General features: G+C 42.6%; 1 protein-coding gene across 10 annotated transcripts in view; it reads left to right on the forward strand.

Annotated features, from left to right (window-relative positions):
* TXNRD1 (thioredoxin reductase 1) overlaps positions 1–20,051 on the forward strand; it is a 164,689-nt gene that overhangs the window by 133,156 nt on the left and 11,482 nt on the right. For all 10 annotated transcript variants that reach the window (XM_069099376.1, XM_069099375.1, XM_069099381.1 and 7 more), the window contains 9 exons: positions 221–340; positions 6,810–6,952; positions 7,130–7,245; positions 8,510–8,735; positions 12,446–12,538; positions 14,519–14,595; positions 15,489–15,645; positions 18,109–18,216; positions 19,406–19,501. In XM_069099376.1, the coding sequence (XP_068955477.1) occupies positions 221–340; positions 6,810–6,952; positions 7,130–7,245; positions 8,510–8,735; positions 12,446–12,538; positions 14,519–14,595; positions 15,489–15,645; positions 18,109–18,216; positions 19,406–19,501 (1,136 nt within the window). The remainder of the gene's footprint in view (positions 1–220; positions 341–6,809; positions 6,953–7,129; positions 7,246–8,509; positions 8,736–12,445; positions 12,539–14,518; positions 14,596–15,488; positions 15,646–18,108; positions 18,217–19,405; positions 19,502–20,051) is intronic.

Here is a 20,051-nt window from a genome sequence, read left to right on the forward strand (position 1 = left end):
GAAGGGATGAATTAATATTAAATTAATTTAAATTAATATAGTTGCTGATTATTGATTTATGCACATCAACCATGTGGTTGATGAATTGGACCATGCTGGCCAGTACCGTTTCTAAGAATTTGTGGAGGAGAATTGTATTCATTCTTGCCATTGACTTTGTTGAGTGTGATTTGGGCCGTCAGCTGTGCTAAAAGTATTTCTTTTTAAAACATCCTTGTAGGTCTTGGAGGGACATGTGTGAATGTTGGCTGTATACCTAAGAAACTCATGCACCAGGCGGCTCTGTTGGGGCAAGCCTTGAAAGATTCCCGCAAATATGGATGGCAGTTTGAGGAGCAAGGTATGGGTCTAGAATCTATTTATTCCATTTGTGGTTTGTTCTGTTGATCTGTGATGGATGCCCTGGCCCTTGTTAATAGCTTGGTGAATAATATGCATGAAGGGGATTTTTTATAGTGATCTCCCTCTCTCCTCTCCTTCCTTTCTTCTTTTCTCTCCTCTCTTTTTTTCTCTCCCCACTCTCTCTTGTTTCCTGTCTCTCTTTTTGTCTCCTGTCTCCCTTTTCTCTCTTTCCTCCCTTCTTCCTCCCCACCCCTTCCCTTACTGTCCTTTTTTCAAGTAACTCAGGGTTATAAAGCCTTAGTAATGACTGCCTAATTACTTAGTAAGTGGAATCTTGCTATAATCAACAGCTGGAGAATCTTCCAATTTCAGAGATCTATGGGCCTTTGCAGATGAATCCTCCCCATTTTATGTTGTTGTATTAAATGCCCCCAGCCTCTGTACTCCTCTGGAGAGATGTTGGTCATTGGTTTTCAGGGGGAGTGGGGAACACTGGCTTTCAAGTAGGCATTTTCCCCTCCCCATTTCCCAGGGTGTGGGCAGCACTTCAGAGAGGAGTCTGGGCTATTGTTACAGGCATTCAAGGCCGTGTGGCACTGCTGGGGCTGGGGAATTGGATTTAGAACCTCCCACTTCCATTATTTACTGCATGTGTGATTATGGGCAAGCCTTTAATTCCTCTAGGACTTGGGCTTCTTCTCTGGAAAGTGAGAGATGATCCTGGGAGGTCCCTCATAGCTCTAAATGTAAGATCCAGGTACCTGGTTCGAATCCCTCTTCTTTCATTTACTACTTGGGTGATGTTAGGCACATGCCTTAACTTAAGGCTAACCTGTAGCTTTCAAAATTATCCTACTTAGTGGTGCTTCTTTCTGGCCATCCTTTTTTATTTCTTTTTTAAAAGATACTTTAATGACTCTTATCTAGATTGTTTTTTCCAGAAAGGGATAGGAACTAGACTGATTTCATGGGTATAGAGAACTCCCCCCTACCAGCACTTTCTCTGCAATTTATCATATTAAAGAGTTATCTGGAATGTTAGGAGGGCAAGTGACTAGCCCAGGGTCACACAGCCATTATATGTCAGAGGCAGGATTTGAACTGAGGTCTTCCCGGCTTGAATGCCAGCTCCCTATTCACTATATCCCCTTTCTCCAAAAGACCACTTTTTTATTTGTTTGTTTTTTGTTTAGTCAGGGTTATGTGACTTGCCCAGGGTCACACAGCTAGTAAATATCTTGAGTGTCCCCCTGAGTCCAGATCCAGTGCTCCATCCACTGTGCCACCTGGCCACTGTTAAGACACACACATTATGTAGCTGGAAGGCAAGTCAGTCATTAGCACTGTTATCAGAACTCTCATTAGCAGGGATTAATTGATCAAATTACCTATCTAATACCTGGGAACCTGTTATGCTATACAGTTAATAAGCTTCAGTAGAAGAAGAAAAGATAATCATGTATATAAGTCTTAGATGGGAGAGCCTTACGCCTTAGTTCAGGTGTAGACTTTTTATTTCTTTTATATTCTTTAATTTATTTCTTAAAAAAAAATTTTTTTCCCCAGGGCAGTGAGAGTTTCAATGACTTACTCAGGGTCACCCTGCCAATATGTGTCACAGGCTTCCCTAGTGGCTCAAGCATAGAATTTTAAAACGAGAAGGGACATTTAGACACCAACTGTTTGTCTTTTCAGATGAGAAAAATTTCCCCTTTCCTAGATTTGAGGTGAAGTGTGCCCTAAGAGAGTGATGAGAACCAAGGATTAGAGAGAGAGAGAGAGAGAGAGAGAGAGAGAGAGAGAGAGTGTGTGTGTGTGTGTGTGTGTGTGTGTGTGTGTGTGTGTATGTACATACACAAGCCCTCTGAACTGAAGTGAGCCCACCACTCTTCAGGGGAGGAGGGTATTGAGAAAGACGCTTGACTCCCCAGCGGCTTTCAAGAGAGAACACAGCTCATAAACGTTTATTGAGCGACCCAGTGATCTAAGGCTCCAGTTCCCATTCAGCTTCATTGGATGTCAGCTCTAAACTTGCCGCTCTTATGAAAAGTGTTCCCAAACAGGGAAGGATTGCTTGATTTGCCCCAGACTTTTTTAGGAAACTGGGTTTAAAATCTTTAAAATGCCCCCTTTTTTAAAGGTGAAAGAGCCCAAATAAGTAAATATGGAATAAATAGGATGTAGTTAAACACAGTGCATGTTAGCTTGGCAGGGAGAGAGCCTTAGCAGCTGGGGAGGTCAGGGGAGCCTACAATGGGTTGAGGCTTGAAGGAAAGATTCTGATGCAAGACGTGAGGAGGGAGCCTTCTGGCCATGGGGTCCAGCCAGCCTAAAGCAGAGCCAGGACAAAGGCAGGTTCACTAGATTATGGCGCTTGGGATGGGTAGTGTGTGCCAACGCTAGAAAGGGAGTTGGGGCCAGGTAGAGAGGGACTTTAAATACCAAAAGGAGGTGGTTTAGTTTTTGTTCCCTGAGGCTGTAGGGAAGGTAGAGTAGGGAAATGATGTCAGATCTGCCCTGTGGGAATGTCATTGTGGCAGCCACTCCAGATTGGAGGGAGGCAGTGGCCACATAGGAGGCCAGGAGGCCTTTGGGGCAGGGCAGAGATGGTTAGGGCTTGAACCTGAGCAGTTGGTAACTCCTTGGTTTTGCTGTTGTGGGACGTCTTTTCCAGGTGTAGAGACTGGACCAGATGGCCCTGAATTCTTTTGCGATGCTAATTCTATGAAATTAAGCAGGAATTAATGCTCTTGTAAAAGGAGCTGGGCAGATGTCGAATTCCTTTGGGTTTTCCCCTGCCTTCTGTTAAAAGGCTGTGTGGCTCCCAGGATAGAGAGCCACTAGGGAAGTCTGTGACCCATATTGGCAGGGTGACCCTGGGTAAGTCATTGAAACTCTCACTGCCCTGAGAGCTCTCTTAGACTGTACCAAGCAGAGAAGGTCCCTTGCTGCATCAGTAAAGAGAGTTTCTTCATCAGAAAGTTCCCTATCCTGATAACATCACAGGCTTCATCCCTGTGCAACTTAGTCCTAGTCACAGAATTTGGAACTGAAAGGGACCCATGACAAGATCAAGGTGAAGTTTTGCAGCTAAAGAGATAAACTCCAAAGTTGCCTCAAATCACACATCCTGGACTCTTAGCCATTGCCCCCTTCTTCCTAAATTTGAGGTGAAATATAATATTTTTTTCCTTGTCAGCAAAAGCAGTCATGCCTCTGTGTGGTCCTCAGTTTCCTCAACTGTAAAAAGAGGGTGTTATATTCTATGACCTTCAAAGCTCCTTCTGACTCTAAATCTCCCAAGTCAGTTAACTTTTCTGGACTCAGTTTCCTCATTTGTAAAATGACCTGGGCAGTACCTCCCAACTCCAAATCAATGATCCCTCCCTCAGCCTCAGTTTCCTTATCTGTAAAATGAAGGAGCTGGACTGGACAGCTCATGAAAGCTTTTTTTGCAAGTATTTTTTCATGTCAAAATTTTTTTATAAAATAAGAATTTCCTAGATGATTGGGAAGACGAGTGGGATCAACTCTTAGCTATAGTGTTTGCTGACCCTCCACCATTTTTTGTGTGTGTGCACACGCACATGGGTGCCCACACACATGAAAGCACATTAAACACAGAATTTGTCTCAAATAAGGTCTCATGTCCTTCAGTTCACCCCATAACACCCCCTTTGCCTGCCACCCACACATTTCCCCCTCTTAAAGAAAAATAGATAATTTATCTTTTTTTTCCTTTTTAAGTAAAGATTCAAATCAGCAACGTTTAAAGTCTGAAGATCTTTTAAGCCATTTATAGCTTTCCTTACATAAATTGGATGAAATTGAACTGTCTGCAGATGAGGGTGTTTAATCTGATTGCTGAATGATTTCTTCCTTTTAACTCCAAGTCTGCATCAGAGCTAGCCGAGACTTATAAACCAAACCAGTCCACCTTCTTTCATTTGAAAACTCAGGATTTGAGAGGGGTTGGGGGCGTCAAAGGGCACAGCTGCTCCTTGCTGCCCCAGATTCCTCCAGTACATAGATGGAACATATCAGCAAGTGTTTACTGTGAGCTAGGATCTGACATTCCAAATTAAAAATAATGCCCATTTATATATCACCTTAAAGTTTTCTGGTTGCTTTTGTTATGAGCCCTGTGTGAATTGGGTTAGTGTATGGAATACTCTGCCCATTTCACAGCTGAGAAACCTGAGGATCCGAGACACCAAGTGACGTGCTGGGGGCAGACTGTATCAAACTTGGGTTCAAATTCCGACTCTGGCTATTGGTTACTCCTGTGACCATGGACTCGTCCTTTTCTTTTCCCTCATATGTACAATAAGGATGTTGGACCAGGTGCTGAGCTCCTGCCCAGCTCAAAATCTGTTATCCTAAAGCGTCTTGTGTTTCTCAGAATTCTTTACTCTGAATTATTTCTGAGTGAATTCTCTAGAATTCTTTATTAATTATCGTCATTATTTGTTATACACTTCTAGTGTATGCATTTATAGTTAGTTTTGAGGCAAACTCAGTCATCCTCAGTCTGGCATTCAGTCTACTGTGATGAGTAAGTAGAATGCCAGAGTCAGAAAGTCCAGAATAGGAATTCAACTTCAGATACTCCCTGGCTTTGTGACCCTGGGCAAGTCATTTACTATCTTTGTGACTCAGGTGTGACTCAGTTTCCTCTCCTCTAACAGTGAAGGAGTTGGTCTCTGTCCTAAGACCCCTTGTAAACTCTAAGATCCCACAAAATTGAAGGATTCCCACTTTGGTTTCTAAGTTTGTTTGTTTTTGCTCCCATAAATCTCTAAGTTTTCTGAGAGATACTTTGAAGATTATTTTGAATAGTAGTTTGCTTTTATGATCTTAATTAGTCCAGGTTTTGTTTTTTGTTTTAACATATCCATAATATCCCCAGATCAGTGGACCAAGGAAACAGAAGATGGGGTGTGGGTATGTGTATTTAACATCTCTTTTTCTGCAAGCAGGAAATAGATAATTTGCTTTGAAAAAGCCAAGTTTGTCTATTACTATTTCCTTTTTGAATAACTTTCCGTAGTTAGGTTTCTTTAAACTAGTAATTAGACTTGGTGAGAGTCTCAGAACAGTGCCATCTGCTGTTAAAAGTTGTAAGCTGAAGACGTCAGTCAACTGGGTGTATTTCAGGTAGCTGTCCACCAAGGATTTGCCTTAGAATGATAAATTATGGGAGCACTAGACAGAAGGGAATAAATAATCGACGATCGATTATCACATCAAAAAGATATAAACTTGGTTTGTTTTGATGAAGCAAATGACTCAGTTTCCCCCCTTGTAAAAAAAACAAACAAATTTCTACAATAAATATTTGGTTAGTTGTCAGTCTACTCAGCCTCTGAGCTAGAGACTGCACAGTGTAGTGGTCAAAATGTTTGACTTATGGTCAGAATGAAGTGGGGTCAGATCCCACCTCTGACTCTTACTTAAGCGAGGATACTGTGGGCAAATCACTTTCCCTCTGGGGGGGAATATCCTCAATTTCCTCATCTAATGGGGGTAGTTGTTGCCCAAAGAGTTACTATTATAAGAGAAAGAGGAGTCTTGGATCAATCTCCTCTAACTTATGAAATAAATGGTTTTGTTTTTTTTGGAGGGAGGAAGCAAGGGTTAAGTGACTTGCCCAAGGTCACACAGCTAGTGTCAAGTGTCTGAGACCAGATTTGAATTCAGATCCTCCTGATTCCATTGCCACCTAGCTGCTCTGATGTCAGTTATCATTAAAGTGTTCTTTTGTTTGCTTCTTTTTAATTTGCTGTACTGGGTGGTCAGGAAGGGAGTGAGCTACCATATCAAGAGTTGGTCCTTGCCCTCAATGAGATTACACTTTAAAATACAGGTTATTGTCTCCTACAATCAGCCTTACTTGTCAATATGGCATTTTAGAAAGGGACTGGACCTGTAATTTCATTGCCACAGGAACCTCCCAGATGAGTAAATTCCTTCCCCCTGTTTGGGTCAGCATTGCACCAGTGTGTATCAGAGGGGAGACTTGAATCCAGCTCTGGATTCATTCTGCCATATTTTTAGAAAAGGAAAAACTAATGAGAATAAAGGATAGTTCCAAATGATCAAAATACTAATCTAGGAGAAAAATGATCTTAGTTTAAAGATAGCTGTAGTTTCAGTACCCTGTTATTTTAAACTGGAAAGCTCCTGGTCTTTGTGGTCACTGGGGAAGGTGGTCACAGTAGATAGAAAGGGGGAACTTGGAGTCAAGAAAACCCAAATTCTTACACTCAGCCTGTTTCCTCACCTGTGAAATGGGGATAATAATAACACCTTGGGGTTGTTGCTAGGCTTGAATGAGATGGTACATGTAAAGCACTTTTGCAAATTGTAAATTATTACAAAAATGCTAGTGATTGTTATTATTTCAGAGGAATTTAGAGTTGCTGGATTAAAAAAGCCAATTACCTTATACCTTGTTTCGTCCACAGTCAAACATAATTGGGAAAGCATGACAGAAGCGGTTCAGAATTACATTGGCTCCCTAAACTGGGGTTACCGGGTATCTTTACGGGAGAACAAGGTCACCTATGAGAATGCTTATGGAGAATTTGTGGGCCCCCACAGAATTAAGGTAAAAATCAGCTTGACCAGTGGGAGCTGCCTCTGCCTTTATTATGTCTGGGAGGGTTGCCTTGTATAATGGCTAAATTAAAGTTAGACTGACTTCCTGGGTATGGGTGCTGGCTACGGGATGAATTGCATGAGTTTTTAGTTAGAAACCATCTTTAAATGTTCGATTTCTCTGAAGGCAACCAATAACAAAGGCAAAGAAAAGTTTTATACGGCTGAGAAGTTTCTTATTGCTACTGGAGAAAGGCCACGCTACCTGGGCATTCCTGGGGACAAAGAATATTGCATCAGCAGGTGGGTTTTCTTGGCTTCTCTCCCAGGTGACATCATCTCACCCCTTTAACTCACCTGTCTCCAGCTTTTCAATTTAATTATGGCCAGACATATTCAGTGGTTCTAGCACCCACTTATCCCTGCTTCTAAGGCCACAGGCCTTCTTTCTCCTTGGGTTCAAGGGGATTGATCATCATTGTAGACATAGACTAAGATAGGGGTTGGTATTGGCACAGATGCCATTGATACTGGTGCTCTCTGGGCTCTCTTGAAAGGAAAAGAGAACAGAATCAGCAAAAAAATCAGCAAAACTCATCAGTTCATTAAAAAAATAATCAAACCGTATGTAATGGGACCTCTGAAGTATCTTATCCTTTGGTGGTATTGTAGGGAGTCAGTAAAACTTATTACGTAAACTCCTCTGCATTATCAGAATGGAGAAGTTCTCACAAAGGGAGATTTGGGCCTCCCAGGTCAGAATCAGCTGGGAAATTAGCCCCAATGCATTGTCTCAAACAACCCAGTGGCAGTCTGACCATGAGGCCAGGCCCAAATCCCCTACTCTCTTTGTAAGGATTTCCTTAAGATTCTGTATGTGCTAGTTACAGGATATTGGGAAATTAACCTCTCTGGGCCAGAGTTTCCACATCTGTAAAATGATAGGGTTCATTTAGATGATTCAGAAGACGCTTTCCAGTTCTAAACTTATGGGTCTCTGATCAATCATGTCCTAAATGGGTTCAAAGCAGGTCCTATTTGGAAAGCACTTTGCAAATCTGATAGCATTCTGTAACTGTTGGTTATTATTACTGTTATTGTTTGGTGTGGGCTGCAATCTGCTTTGGTGGAGCAGCTTCTCATGTTGGGAAAGCATTCACATCAGTGAAATTGGAGGTATTCAGCATAATGGAAAAGTAATATGGGTGATCCAAAATACATGGTTTTTTTTTTTAGCATTTCTCTTTGACTCTAGAATGTTTTCTAATTCTGAGGGGGAAAAAATTTGATTTTTACCTTCATAGCTATATTGTATATATAGTTTAAATTCCAATTTTATTTGTGTCCTGGTCATTCACTGCCCGAGTGTGATGGGAATTATTGGGGGTGGGGTGCAGAGGAAACTTAAAATATAACTCAATAAAACTGCCATGGATAATTAACATGTAGATAATTAATAACTAATTATTTTTCAGTTTTAAAAACACACTGAAACAAAATAATTGCATTATTTAGTTATCACTCGGTGGTTCTAACCCTTTTTTCTCATTTGAAAACTCATTTCCAGTGATGATCTTTTCTCCTTGCCTTACTGCCCCGGAAAGACGCTGGTGGTTGGGGCTTCCTATGTAGCCCTTGAATGTGCTGGGTTTCTGGTGGGCATTGGTTTGGATGTCACCGTGATGGTTCGGTCCATTCTCCTGAGGGGATTTGACCAAGAAATGGCCAGCAAAATTGGTGACCACATGGAAGAGCATGGCGTCAAATTCATCAAGCAGTTTGTGCCTGTTAAAGTGAGTGACGGGTGTTTCTTTTGCCTTCCTGGTTTGTGCCAGGCGGTGAGGCAGGAGCTGGGAGCTTCCTTCCCCTCCTGCTGGGGAGATGGCCTCGGACTCTCACCCCCCACTTCAGGTCACCTGGTTCTGATTCCAGCCCCCCAGCTCGATGGTCTGTAGCACCTTTCTCTTTGAAGTTTTCTTTTCAGGATGTGTAATACAGAGGAGAGGATACTGAGTTAGAAGGAAGGAAGAAAGGAAAAAGGGAGTGAGGAAGAGAGGAAGGAAGGAGGGAGGCGAGAGGGAGGAAAGAAAAAGAGGAAAAAGGGAGGGAGGAAGGAAAAAAAGGAGGAAGAGAGGAAATAAAGAGGGAAGGAAGGAAGCAGGGAAGGAGGGAAGAAGACAGGAAAAAGGGAAGAAGGGAAGCAGGGAGGAAAAAGGGAGGCAGGAAGAGAAGAGAGGAAGGAGGGAAGAAGAGAGGAAAGAGGGGGGAGAAAGGGAGGATGGAAGGAGAGAAGGAAGAAAAGAAGGGAGGAAGAGAGGAAAGAAGAGAAGAGGAAGGAGGGATGTGAATAGGTGCTGTTAGGGCCATTTTACAGTTGAAGAAACTGAGGCAGACAAGAGGATAAGTGACTTGCCCAGGGTCACACAGCTAGGCAGCTTGGGTTTGAATTCAGGGCTTCCTGTCTCCACACCCAATGTTCTCTTCACTGTTTGAAGTCAGAGGACTCTGATGCTTATAAACTGTGTGATCTTGACAAGTCACTTCACCCCCCCAGGGCCACAGTTTCTGCCTCCAAAGTCCCTTCTAGCTTTAAATCTGTGACTCCTGGTTCCATATAAATAGGTGACTTCTAGTGTCCCTTCCTTTTCTTCATCTGTGAGTCTCACCCCTTAAGCAAGGCCAAAATGCCAGGGCAAGTATGGCCTGATGTTTCTTTTGGAGGCTTCCCTTAGTACAGTTTAATTAATTAGTGAGAATTAGCTGCTGCTTTCCTGTAAGCTGTCATCTGCTTTTGTTATTACTTAAAACTGGGGCTGATGGATTTTTACTCTTGCAGCCTTTTTTTCTTTTAAATAACCTTCAGAACAACAGTCAGTTTCTGCCTGGGGCTTGTGAAAATCCCAATAAGTGAGCTCCCATTGCTTGAGGGAAATAGAGCTGATCCAGTGGGATTTTCCAAACTCACATCTTCCAAGTTGGAGGAAGGGTCCTGGGTTCAGAGATTTAGAGCGAGAAGAAGGCCTCCTCTGCCTGGACCTCAGTTTCCTCACCTGTAAAATGAGGGGTTGACCTCAATGGGTCCCTTCTAACCCCAGAGCTCTGGCCCTAATAGAGTGCTTCAGAATGCTGTCTAAGTGTTTGCTCTTACTAAGTAAGCTCTAAGGCAGCTGAACACATCCTAACAGGTCCTGAACCAACCTGCCCGGAGACCAATTAAACCAGCCCTGTTTTCTGGATGATGAAACTGAGGCCCCAGGAGGTCAAGTGTCTGGCTCACTTTCACTCACCCAGACAAGGTCAGAGGTTCATAGATGGATAATTAGTTCAGGGCCTCAGATGCCATCTAGTTTCTCCCTCTCATATTTTGGAAACTGAGGCCCAGAAAGGTATACAACAGCCAGGGTCACAGAGGTGGAAAGGATCATTACTTATCCCAACTGACCTCATTTTACCTCTCTTGGGAGGTATGGAGGCTAGGCCCCCCCCCAAATGGCAGAACCAAGATTTTAATCTGGGTCTTCTGACTCCCAAGCCAACCCTGTGGTGAAACAATACTGACTCCCAAGCCAACCCTGTGGTGAAACAATATCATTTAAGAGTTTGCTTCAGAGGTAGCTAGGTGGCCCAGTGGATAGAGTGCCAGGCCTGGAGTCAAGAGGACCTGAGTTCAAATTTAGCTTCAGACACTTGACACTTCCTAGCTGTGTAACCCTGGGCAAGTCACTTAACCTCCGTTTGCCTTAATCCCCCAAAGAAGAAAATGGCAGACCACTCCAGTGTCTTTGCCAAGAAAACTCCCTGGACAGCATTGGTGTGTTATGGTCCGTGGGGTCACAAAGAGTCAGGCACAGCTGAACAACAACCACTTGATGTGATGGCACTTTGCCAGCAGAAATAGAGGGGGGATGACGTGGTCCTCACTACGTCTGTACAGCACTGTTCCTCTGTGGCATTAGCCAAAGGCTTTTCTTTGATTCAGTGATTCCCAGGAACATTTCTCTTCACCCTACCTCCTTCTCTCCTTACCTCCCCCTCCATGAAAAAAGTACAACAAAACTCAATCAGGCAAGTCTCAAGAGTTTTGAGATGGATGAGGAGAACTTAAGCATGTGAGATTTCAAGTGTCTCTTCTTTATCAAGCCATTGAGAGTTTGATTAAGAGAAATGATGTGTGTGTGTGTGTGTGTGTGTGTGTGTGTGTATACACGTTCTGTCAAACAGTATCCTCTGATTGAGAGGCCGTTGGGATAATCAGCTAAGATGTGAAAGCAGAATCTTGTCCTTAGTTACTTAATCAGGAATCCTGAACTTCAGTGGTGTCGTTACTTAATCAGAGAACGTCTGTGAGGCGTGATAGCTCTACAGCACATGGGAGAGCACATCGTCTTTGGGAGGCAGCTAATGAAAATCTGGAAATGTGTGTTTTTGGAATGGAAGCTAGTCGTTATGTGGTTGACCTTGTTTTATGTTTCTAAACCAAGGAGTCTTTTTTTTCCTCTTTTTCTTTTTGGAGGGGGAAGGTAGGGCAATTGGGGTTAAGTGACTAGCCCAAGGTTACCTGGCTAGTTTTGTGTTAGGTGTCTGAGGCTGGATTTTAACTCAGGTCCTCCTGACTCTATGGCTGGTGCTCTATTCACTGTGCCACCTAGCCACCCTAAAACCAAGGATTCTTAATCTTGAGTCCTTGAATAGAGGTCAGAGAACTTGGATGGGGGCAAAAAATTACATCTTGATTTTTGCTTCTAACTGAAATTTTCTTCCAGTATGAATTTTTAAAAATTTATTTTGAGGAATTATTTTGAGGATTTCAAAGACTTCACTAGACTGCCAGAGGGGTCTGGGACATTAAAAAAAAAAAGAACTCATGTTTAAAAGGAGCCCATACCACCAGCCCTGGAGTCAGGAGGAACTGAATTCTGTGTGACCAAGGGTCAAGTCACTTAACCCTGATTGCCCCCAAAAAGAAAGAAAGGAAAGAAGGAAGGAAAGGCTGGCCCGGGAAGGGGCATTGTCACAGAGTAGATAGAATAGAGTCGGGAATATCCAGGTTCAAACCCTGTCTCAGATACTTAGTAACTTTGTGACCCTGAGCAAAATGATTTCATTTTTCTCATCCTCTGTTCTCTTATCTGTAAAATGAGGTTGTTGGACTCATTGACTTCTCAGGTTCATTTTAGTTCTAAATCTATGATCTGATCACTTCTCTGGGTCTCAGTTTCCCTTTCTGTAAAATGGAAATTATAATAGCACATATCTAACAGAATTGTTGTGGGGAATCAAAATGCTTTGCAAACTGTAAAGTGGTATAGAAATTTTGGTTATGAATCTCTCTGAAATCATCTTCCTGCTCTGTAAAATTGTGATAACTCTGAACGTACCTCGCAAGGTGTCTGTGAAGATGCCCGGTGCCTGGCACTGGGTAGCTACTTAAGAAGGCTTATTGATTGATTCATTTTGCACCATAAGACATCTGCTGTAATTATTATTGTTTTTATCATTTTAGATCGAACAGATTGAAGAAGGCACACCTGGCAGACTGAAGGTGGTGGCTCAGTCCACCAATGGCCAGGAGACCATTGAGGACGAATACAATACGGTGAGTTGGTCCCCCCAGCTGTCTTGGCAGACATGGACTGTATTCTTTTTTTTTTTATTTTTTTTTATTTTTAGTTTTCAGCATTCATTTCCACATGATTTTGAGTTCCAAAATTTCTCCCCATCTCTCCCCTTCCCTCACCCCAAAACAACATGCATTCTGATTGCCCCTTCCTCCAATCTGCCCTCCCTTCTATCACCCCTCTCCCTTTCTCTTATCCCCTTCCCTTCTGTTTTCCTATAGGGCAAGATAGATTTCTGTACCCCATTGCCTGTATATCTTATTTCCCAGTTGCATGTAGAAACAATTTTTAACATTCACTTTTGAAACTATGAGTTCCACATTCTCTCCCTTCCTTCCTTCCTTCCCACCCACCCTCATTGAGAAGGCAAACAGTCTGATGTAGGTTATGCATGTGCAGTCATGCAAAACACTTCCATAATAGCCATGTTGTGAAAGACTAACTATTTCCCTCCATCCTTTCCTGCCCCACATTTATTCTTTTCTCTCCTTTGACCCTGTCCCATCTCAAAAGTGTTTGCTTCTGATTAGTCTTCCCCTCATTTGCCCTCTTTTTTATCACCCCCCCCCCATCCCCTTCCCCCCTACTTTCCTGCAGGGTAAGGTGATAGATTTTCATACCCAATTGAGTGTGTATGTTATTCCCTCCTTCAGCCAAATCTGATGGGCGTAAGGTTCACTCATTCCCTCTCACCTTCCCCCCACCCCACTTCCCCTCTACTGTAAAAGCTTGTTCTTGCACGGATTGTATTCTTGTCTGATGTTTATAGAGCACCCAGAGAGTTTACAGAGTGTTCGTATGTAGCTCTGATGGTGGCCCCTGAGAATCTCCTTCTCCAGGGCAGCCTAGTGTATGTATCATGCCCTTTGCCCATCCTAGAATCCTTCCTTAAACAAACCTGTGCTCATAATCTGCATTTTTGGAGGTGTCTGTATGGTGTAATGGATCAGGTGCTAGCCAGCCTTGCAGTCAGAAAAAAAAAAAACCCATACAGTGTGACCTTGGGCAAGTCACTTAACCAGACACCCCGCGCTCCAGTTTGTTCATCCATAAAAATGAGAGGTTTGGACTCAGTGATTCACACTGTCCCTTCCACCTTGAAGTCTATGACCCTATGATGTTTAGTCTTAAAGTGAGATCCATGAACTTTAAAAATAGGTACATTTTGGTAACTATTTCAGTATAATTGATTTTCTTTGTAAATGCATTTTTAAAAATACATTTGAAAAGATGATTCTGAGAAAGGGTTCATTTGTTATCCTGTGCGTTTTTTTAAATGCATTTAAAAGCATGATTCTGATAAAAGATACATAGACCTCACCACTGCCAAGGTGGGGATTGGGTAGTGTAGGACCCCAAATAGGTTAAGAACCCCCGGAACAGTGGCCCTCAGGACACTGAGGATCACATAGCCCCTATGTGAAAGAGGCCACCCTTGACCCCAGGTATTCTTGATGCCCCAACTCCATGTTCCCTCTTTATCACTCTGCAACTCGAATGTCTTTTCCTCACTAAGGGATGGAGACTATGAGAATAGCAATAAATACAAACTGGAGAATTTAGATTTCTGACCATTGCCTATCAGACCTTGAAAACCTATGTGGTAATTGGACCCAATGACTTCCAGGCACCATGCTTCCATGAGGCAGAGGAGTATGGGTCCCTCGTTCTCAATTTCCTCATCTGTAAAGTAGAGATAATAATAACTACCTCCCAGGATGGTTACGAGGATGTTTATGAGATGATATTTGTAAAGTGCTTTGGAAACCTTAAAGCTCTATAATAAATGCTAGTTATTATGTATCTTAGATGTTAACAGTTGTACATGTCATTCCCATATTAGACTATAAGCTCTCTGAGAGCTAGAGACCATTTTTTTCTTCACATTTTCATTGCTTAACACAGTGCCTGGCATACAACAAATGTTTAATAAATGCTTGTTCCTCAATGGATTTTAGGTGCTGCTGGCAGTAGGACGAGATTCGTGCACAAGAAAAATCGGCTTGGAGACAGTTGGGGTGAAGATCAATGAAAAGTAAGAAAGACTTGTAGACCAATCTAATTATTGCTTTCCTGTGGTGCAGCACTGACCCATAATGTAACTCGTCAAAGTTAGCTTTTGTCTTTAAGCGCCATAGTCGCCCACTTTTTGATGGTGCCCCAACTGTAGGACACCAACCTGGGCTCTGCACATGCGTTCAGGAATTGGGGGGGGATGGACAAGTTTTCCAAATTAGGAAAGAGTTCACTGAGGTGGGAAGGTTGGTTTCTGCTTAGAAACCTGGGTAACACTTTGTGATTGTATAACTGTTTCAAGTATTGTCACTTGGGCATCACCGCCATGTTTCATGTATTTAAAGTAGTGACTTATTAAGGAATATGGAGACTGTTGGACCAGATGGCTGGGGTGCAGGAGTGGAGATGGACATAGGACCGGTTTTTCTCAATAGCCTGGGTTAGATGTTGCTATTTTAACATTCCAGTAATTACAAGCATGAAGAAAATTATAAATTGCCTTGAAGAGAATAATAAATTATTTTTCCTCCCATTGCCATCTTACTCAAGAAAAGAGGACCTTGGCATGTTTTTTCTTTTTCCTCCTCCTTCCCCATCCTGCTTCCCCTTGAGCTGGTCCCGACTCTCTGGGCCTTGGTTTCCTCCCCTGGGGGTTGGACTAGATGGCCTTTGAACAGTGATCCAGGGATCTGTTAAAGTAGTACATCTTGTGTGTCCTTCAGCTGAGGTTATAAGTTAAAGTTTCCCTCAGCTGGTAAAATTCTACTCTCTTAATTTCTACTGGAAATTTTTTGTGATTTCATTGCTTTCTTTCTTCATCTTTATTTTCTCTTTCTTCTCTCCATTTTTTCCTTTGCTTTATCTTCTTTGTTTCTTTCTTTCTTCCTTTTTGTCTTTCTTTTGAATTTGTAGGACAGGGAAAATACCTGTCACTGATGAAGAACAGACCAATGTACCTTACATTTATGCCATCGGGGATATCTTAGAAGGCAAACTGGAATTGACTCCAGTCGCGATCCAGGCAGGCAGACTGTTGGCTCGGCGACTTTACGCCGGTTCCAACGTAAAGGTAAGCATCTGGCCGTCATCTGCTGGGATTCTGTTTCCCAAAATCCCATCTGGGAGGGGCAGCTTTCCAAATCTGTTTTTTTTTGGGGGGGGGGTTTCCCCAGAGGGTCTAGCAGACAGACTGTATTAACTGCCTTCAGAGCTGGACAGAATTACAGATGCTACAAATTCGTGATTTTTTATCTAGTAGGAAATGTTTTTTTTTCCTTCTTAAGATTGCAGGAATAACAAGATGAGCTCAATTCGGTTAACTAAGCCTTAGCACTACTTCATTCCACATAAATCTTCATAATAGCTGCATTACATCAGTTTCATTATCTCCAATTTACATGTAATTTTCTCAGTCCTTTTATGGGCTCTAAATAGGCTATAAAAGGCCCTGGTGATCTAGGAGGTGATGTTAATAATGCAGGGAACTTCTTCAAACCCTCCTTTCCTCTTACTTTCTCTTCTGTTGGAATATATTGAGAGCATCTTGAGTGTAATTCACTGTAGGTTTCCTACCTACATTCGCAGGTATTGGAAACCCAGAAGATTAGTGCCAGTACCTTAACATGACAGTACCAGTCTTTATAATTTGGAACTTTTGATTTGCAGTTTAATTTATTAAAACCTCCCCAAGCTGGAATTCATATAAATGGGGGAAGCAGACCTGGAATGAACTTGGTTGAGATAATCAGATGTTTTCACACTATAACCACAGGGTATCGGGTTTCCCTACGAAATCATTGCTCCAAATTATGATTTTGACTTTGCTGTAAAGCTTTTTTGGTTTTAATGATTTGTGTCCTTTTGATTGGTCCTTTTTTTAAATGAGTGGGTGATGAGCAAGAAAGGACATTGAGAACGGTATGAGGATTCAAGATAGGACCTTGCCTTAGCAAGGAGGGCCTAAGGACAGTCTTATTCACAGTTGTAGACTTGAGCTCTGACTCTTGAGGCAACATGGCGGTCGTGGGAAGATAATTGGATTTGGACTCAAAGGACCCTACTTCTTTTTTTGAGAGAGGCCTAGAGAGATGGGTGTAGTTTGTCTCAAGGTTACACAGGTAGTGCTTGTGAGAGCTACAGTTTGAACTTGGATCGTTGGGTCAAGTTTCCCAGCTTGGATACTTTTTACCCTTGTGACCTTGGTCAAGTCACCTCTCTTCCCTAAGTCTTTGCTGTCTCCTATTTGTACAACTGGGAGATTGGACCAGATGAGCCCCAAGTCTCTCCCATCTCTAAATCCCATGTTCCATAAATCCAGCACATAGAACCACGGGTTTGAACAGAAGAGGACCAAGGTTCAAATCTTGTATCTTGCTCCCTGTGTGACTTTGGGCAAAGCACTTTAACCTCTGTGGGCTTCAGTTTCCTCATCTATAAAATAACGGGGTTGGAGTGGATAGCTCACTATAGATCCTTTGAGCTCGGTGATCTTAGAATTTAAATATTTATCCCTCCCCTTCCTCTTACCCCACCCCTCATCCCTGAATCTTTAATTCCCTGAGGTTTCGAACTCTCTTGATTCTTTTCCATCTCTTCTGTCCCCTTTCTCCATGGGTGAAAATACACTCTTTCCCAAACCACCCTGTGCCACGAGTTTATCTTCCACGAAAGTGAAGCTGCCAAGATGGCCTGTGATTTTTTTTTTTTCTCATCATGTTTATTACCCCTGGTCTTTGGTAGGAGCTTCCCCATGCCTTCTTTCTGCCCCTAGACTCTTGCATTTGACTCTTTCCTCATTTCTTGGGTTTAGGCAGTAAAGGAGAAGCCGCAAGCTTGTGTCTGTGTTGTAGCTGGCAGGCTGGAATTGGGCCAGCCTTCCTGGAGGGCCTTAATCCTTTAATTTGCCAGGCAGGTGTTGGTGAAAACACTTTCACTTAGGACTTGGAGTAGGCCAAGTCCCAGCCTGCCCTTTATGTTGCCTAACTTTTGCTCAGACACTCCCTAAGTCAAGCCACTTGGGTCTGTGCCTTACCCTAAAGTTCAGACCTTAGAGTTTGCCTGAAAGGCTTCATTTGATTTTGTTCCATTGCATCTGGAAGGTAAGTACTGCATGTTACTGCCCCCATTTTACAGATGAGGAAGTTGATGCTCAGAGAAGTTAATTGACTTAAAGGGTCATAGATTTATAGTTAAAGGGACTTCAGACACCATATAGTTCATCCCTTTTTTTTTTTTAAATGTTGAGTTAAAAAATTTTTTTTTGACAAACAAAAATGAATTTTTCCCTTCACCCTATTATTGGTGCCAATCATATATAGTCAGGCCATGTCCAAAGTGTGTCTCATTCAGTACCCTGAGTCCCCCATCTTTCTGGCAAGAGTGGGTAGCATGCTTTATCATTTAAGAGGGGAGAAAGGGGGGAAGGAAGACTGTTTCTGAACCCCAGCGTCTTTGGAAATGCCTTCTTTGAATCCACATCCTTTTAACCTAACAAGCCCCAACTGTGTTGTTCTTACTCTCTCTTTGCACCCAGTGTGACTATGACAATGTCCCCACCACTGTGTTTACCCCTATGGAATATGGGGCTTGTGGCCTCTCTGAAGAGAAAGCAATTGAGAGGTTTGGAGAAGAAAACATAGAGGTAAGGTCCTTCCCATCCCCTTCCCCTTGATTTTAGACAATGTGGTGCTGGGGAAAGAGCTGTCCTCTAGAACTGCCTTTGACTTTCAGCTATGCCTTTCACTAGCTTTCTCATAGTAAAAGTTGGGGTGGATGGGGTAGACCACGTGGCCTCTCCGGCCCATTCCAGCAGTAAATCTGTATTCCCAAGTCACTTCCCCTCTTGTCTCTCCTCCCCTGATTTCTCATGAACGATGAAAACCCCTCTCAGACCCTGGAGAGAGCTGACCCGCCTCCCCCAGCCCACAACATGGAGTCAGTGAGCCTAAAACGCTGACATCAGCAGATGTTGCACAGTGAGCAGAGATTATTATTACCCTCCTACAAATCTTTTGGAAAAAAAATGGCAAGATTTAAAGTGGGCCCATTGGCAACAATGAGAGACCCAAATGCGTCTGTTTAATCATACATCAAACTCCCTTTGACGCTATGATTATTGATTTCCTGCCATATTTTTCTGCTACTGTAGCCCGTCTGAAAGTACATTCTTTGGATCTGATGCTATGCATTTTGAAAACGACAGTAGAATTCATAATTCAAGACCAAGACCTGGCAATGTTAGCCAAACAATCGATCATCTTCGGCCATCCTATTCTGATGTTTAGGAAACATTAGGAAGGGCTCTCATTTTTTTTCTTTCCTTTGTTTTTTCTTTTTTGGCCTCAGTGCCTATTTATAATTACAAGCTAACTCTCAGGGTGAATGCCATCAGCAAAGAAATACCTTTTGGAAGCATCCAAACCACAGAGTCAGGTAATGGTTAGAATGATTCCTGCCTACACTTTCTCCCCTTGTCATTCCTAAGAGATGATGAGACGGGAGTGTATTTTTTAAAATGTGAGATGGAGATGATTCATCACATGGCTTTGCCTTTCTTTTTCCTTGAAAGGCTTCAAGCTTCAGGGGTGGTAGAGCCCTGAGTGTGAAGTATGGCCTAAAAAGACAGGAATAATTATTTAAAGGGATGAGGTGATACCTTCCAGATTGGCCATGAGTTCAATGTCATTTGCTTCATGGCTGGGCTCCTACTTGCTAAAGGGAAGCCATGGCCAGTCCACATTGTGGGATGTCTCATGCTGTGGTCGTTGTATTGGAAAGCACATTTGTATTTGCGGGAGGAACCAGTTTTACATGGTTTGTTTGCTTCTTAGGTCTACCACAGCTACTTCTGGCCGCTGGAGTGGACCCTCCCATCAAGAGATAATAATAAATGCTACGCCAAAATCATCTGCAATGTCAAAGACAACGTAAGTGCCTTCTTTCTTGTAATCCATGTGTCTGAAAATTCCATTTCCCTTTTCATTGGCGCATCAGTGCTTATTGTCAGGGCTTCATGCTTTGGCACATAAAATATGATTACAAATTTGTTCACTGGGTGCTCCCTGTTTCCCCAACCCCAATTTTATAATTGGTGGAAGGGCAGGGAGGTGCTCAGTAAAGATTTCCTAAGCTCTCTGAGAGTCCCCAGGGGTGGATCCCATTTGGGGGTATTGTTAAATTCTACGTACTTTGTTTTTAGGGAAGACATCAATGAAGACATTGGCATTCGAGTATCATAGTGGACAGAACACGAGATTTGCATTTAGAAGGCCAGAACCTAGACATTTATTATTCAGTGTGACCTTGGGCAAGTCAGTGAACAGCCTGTTTTCTTATCTGTAAAATGGGGGTACTAATAATGCCTGCCTCACAAAGTTGTTTTGAGAACCAGATGACATAATATTTGTGAAGTCCTAAAAGTATTCTTTGAGGATTAGCTATCATAATTATTATTACTCAGTCTCATGTCTAGAAGAG

Source organism: Petaurus breviceps, unplaced genomic scaffold (genome assembly GCF_028583685.1).
Source record: "Petaurus breviceps papuanus isolate PSGF00001 unplaced genomic scaffold, PetGlider_PUasm1.0 379, whole genome shotgun sequence".
Taxonomy (NCBI): domain Eukaryota; kingdom Metazoa; phylum Chordata; class Mammalia; order Diprotodontia; family Petauridae; genus Petaurus; species Petaurus breviceps.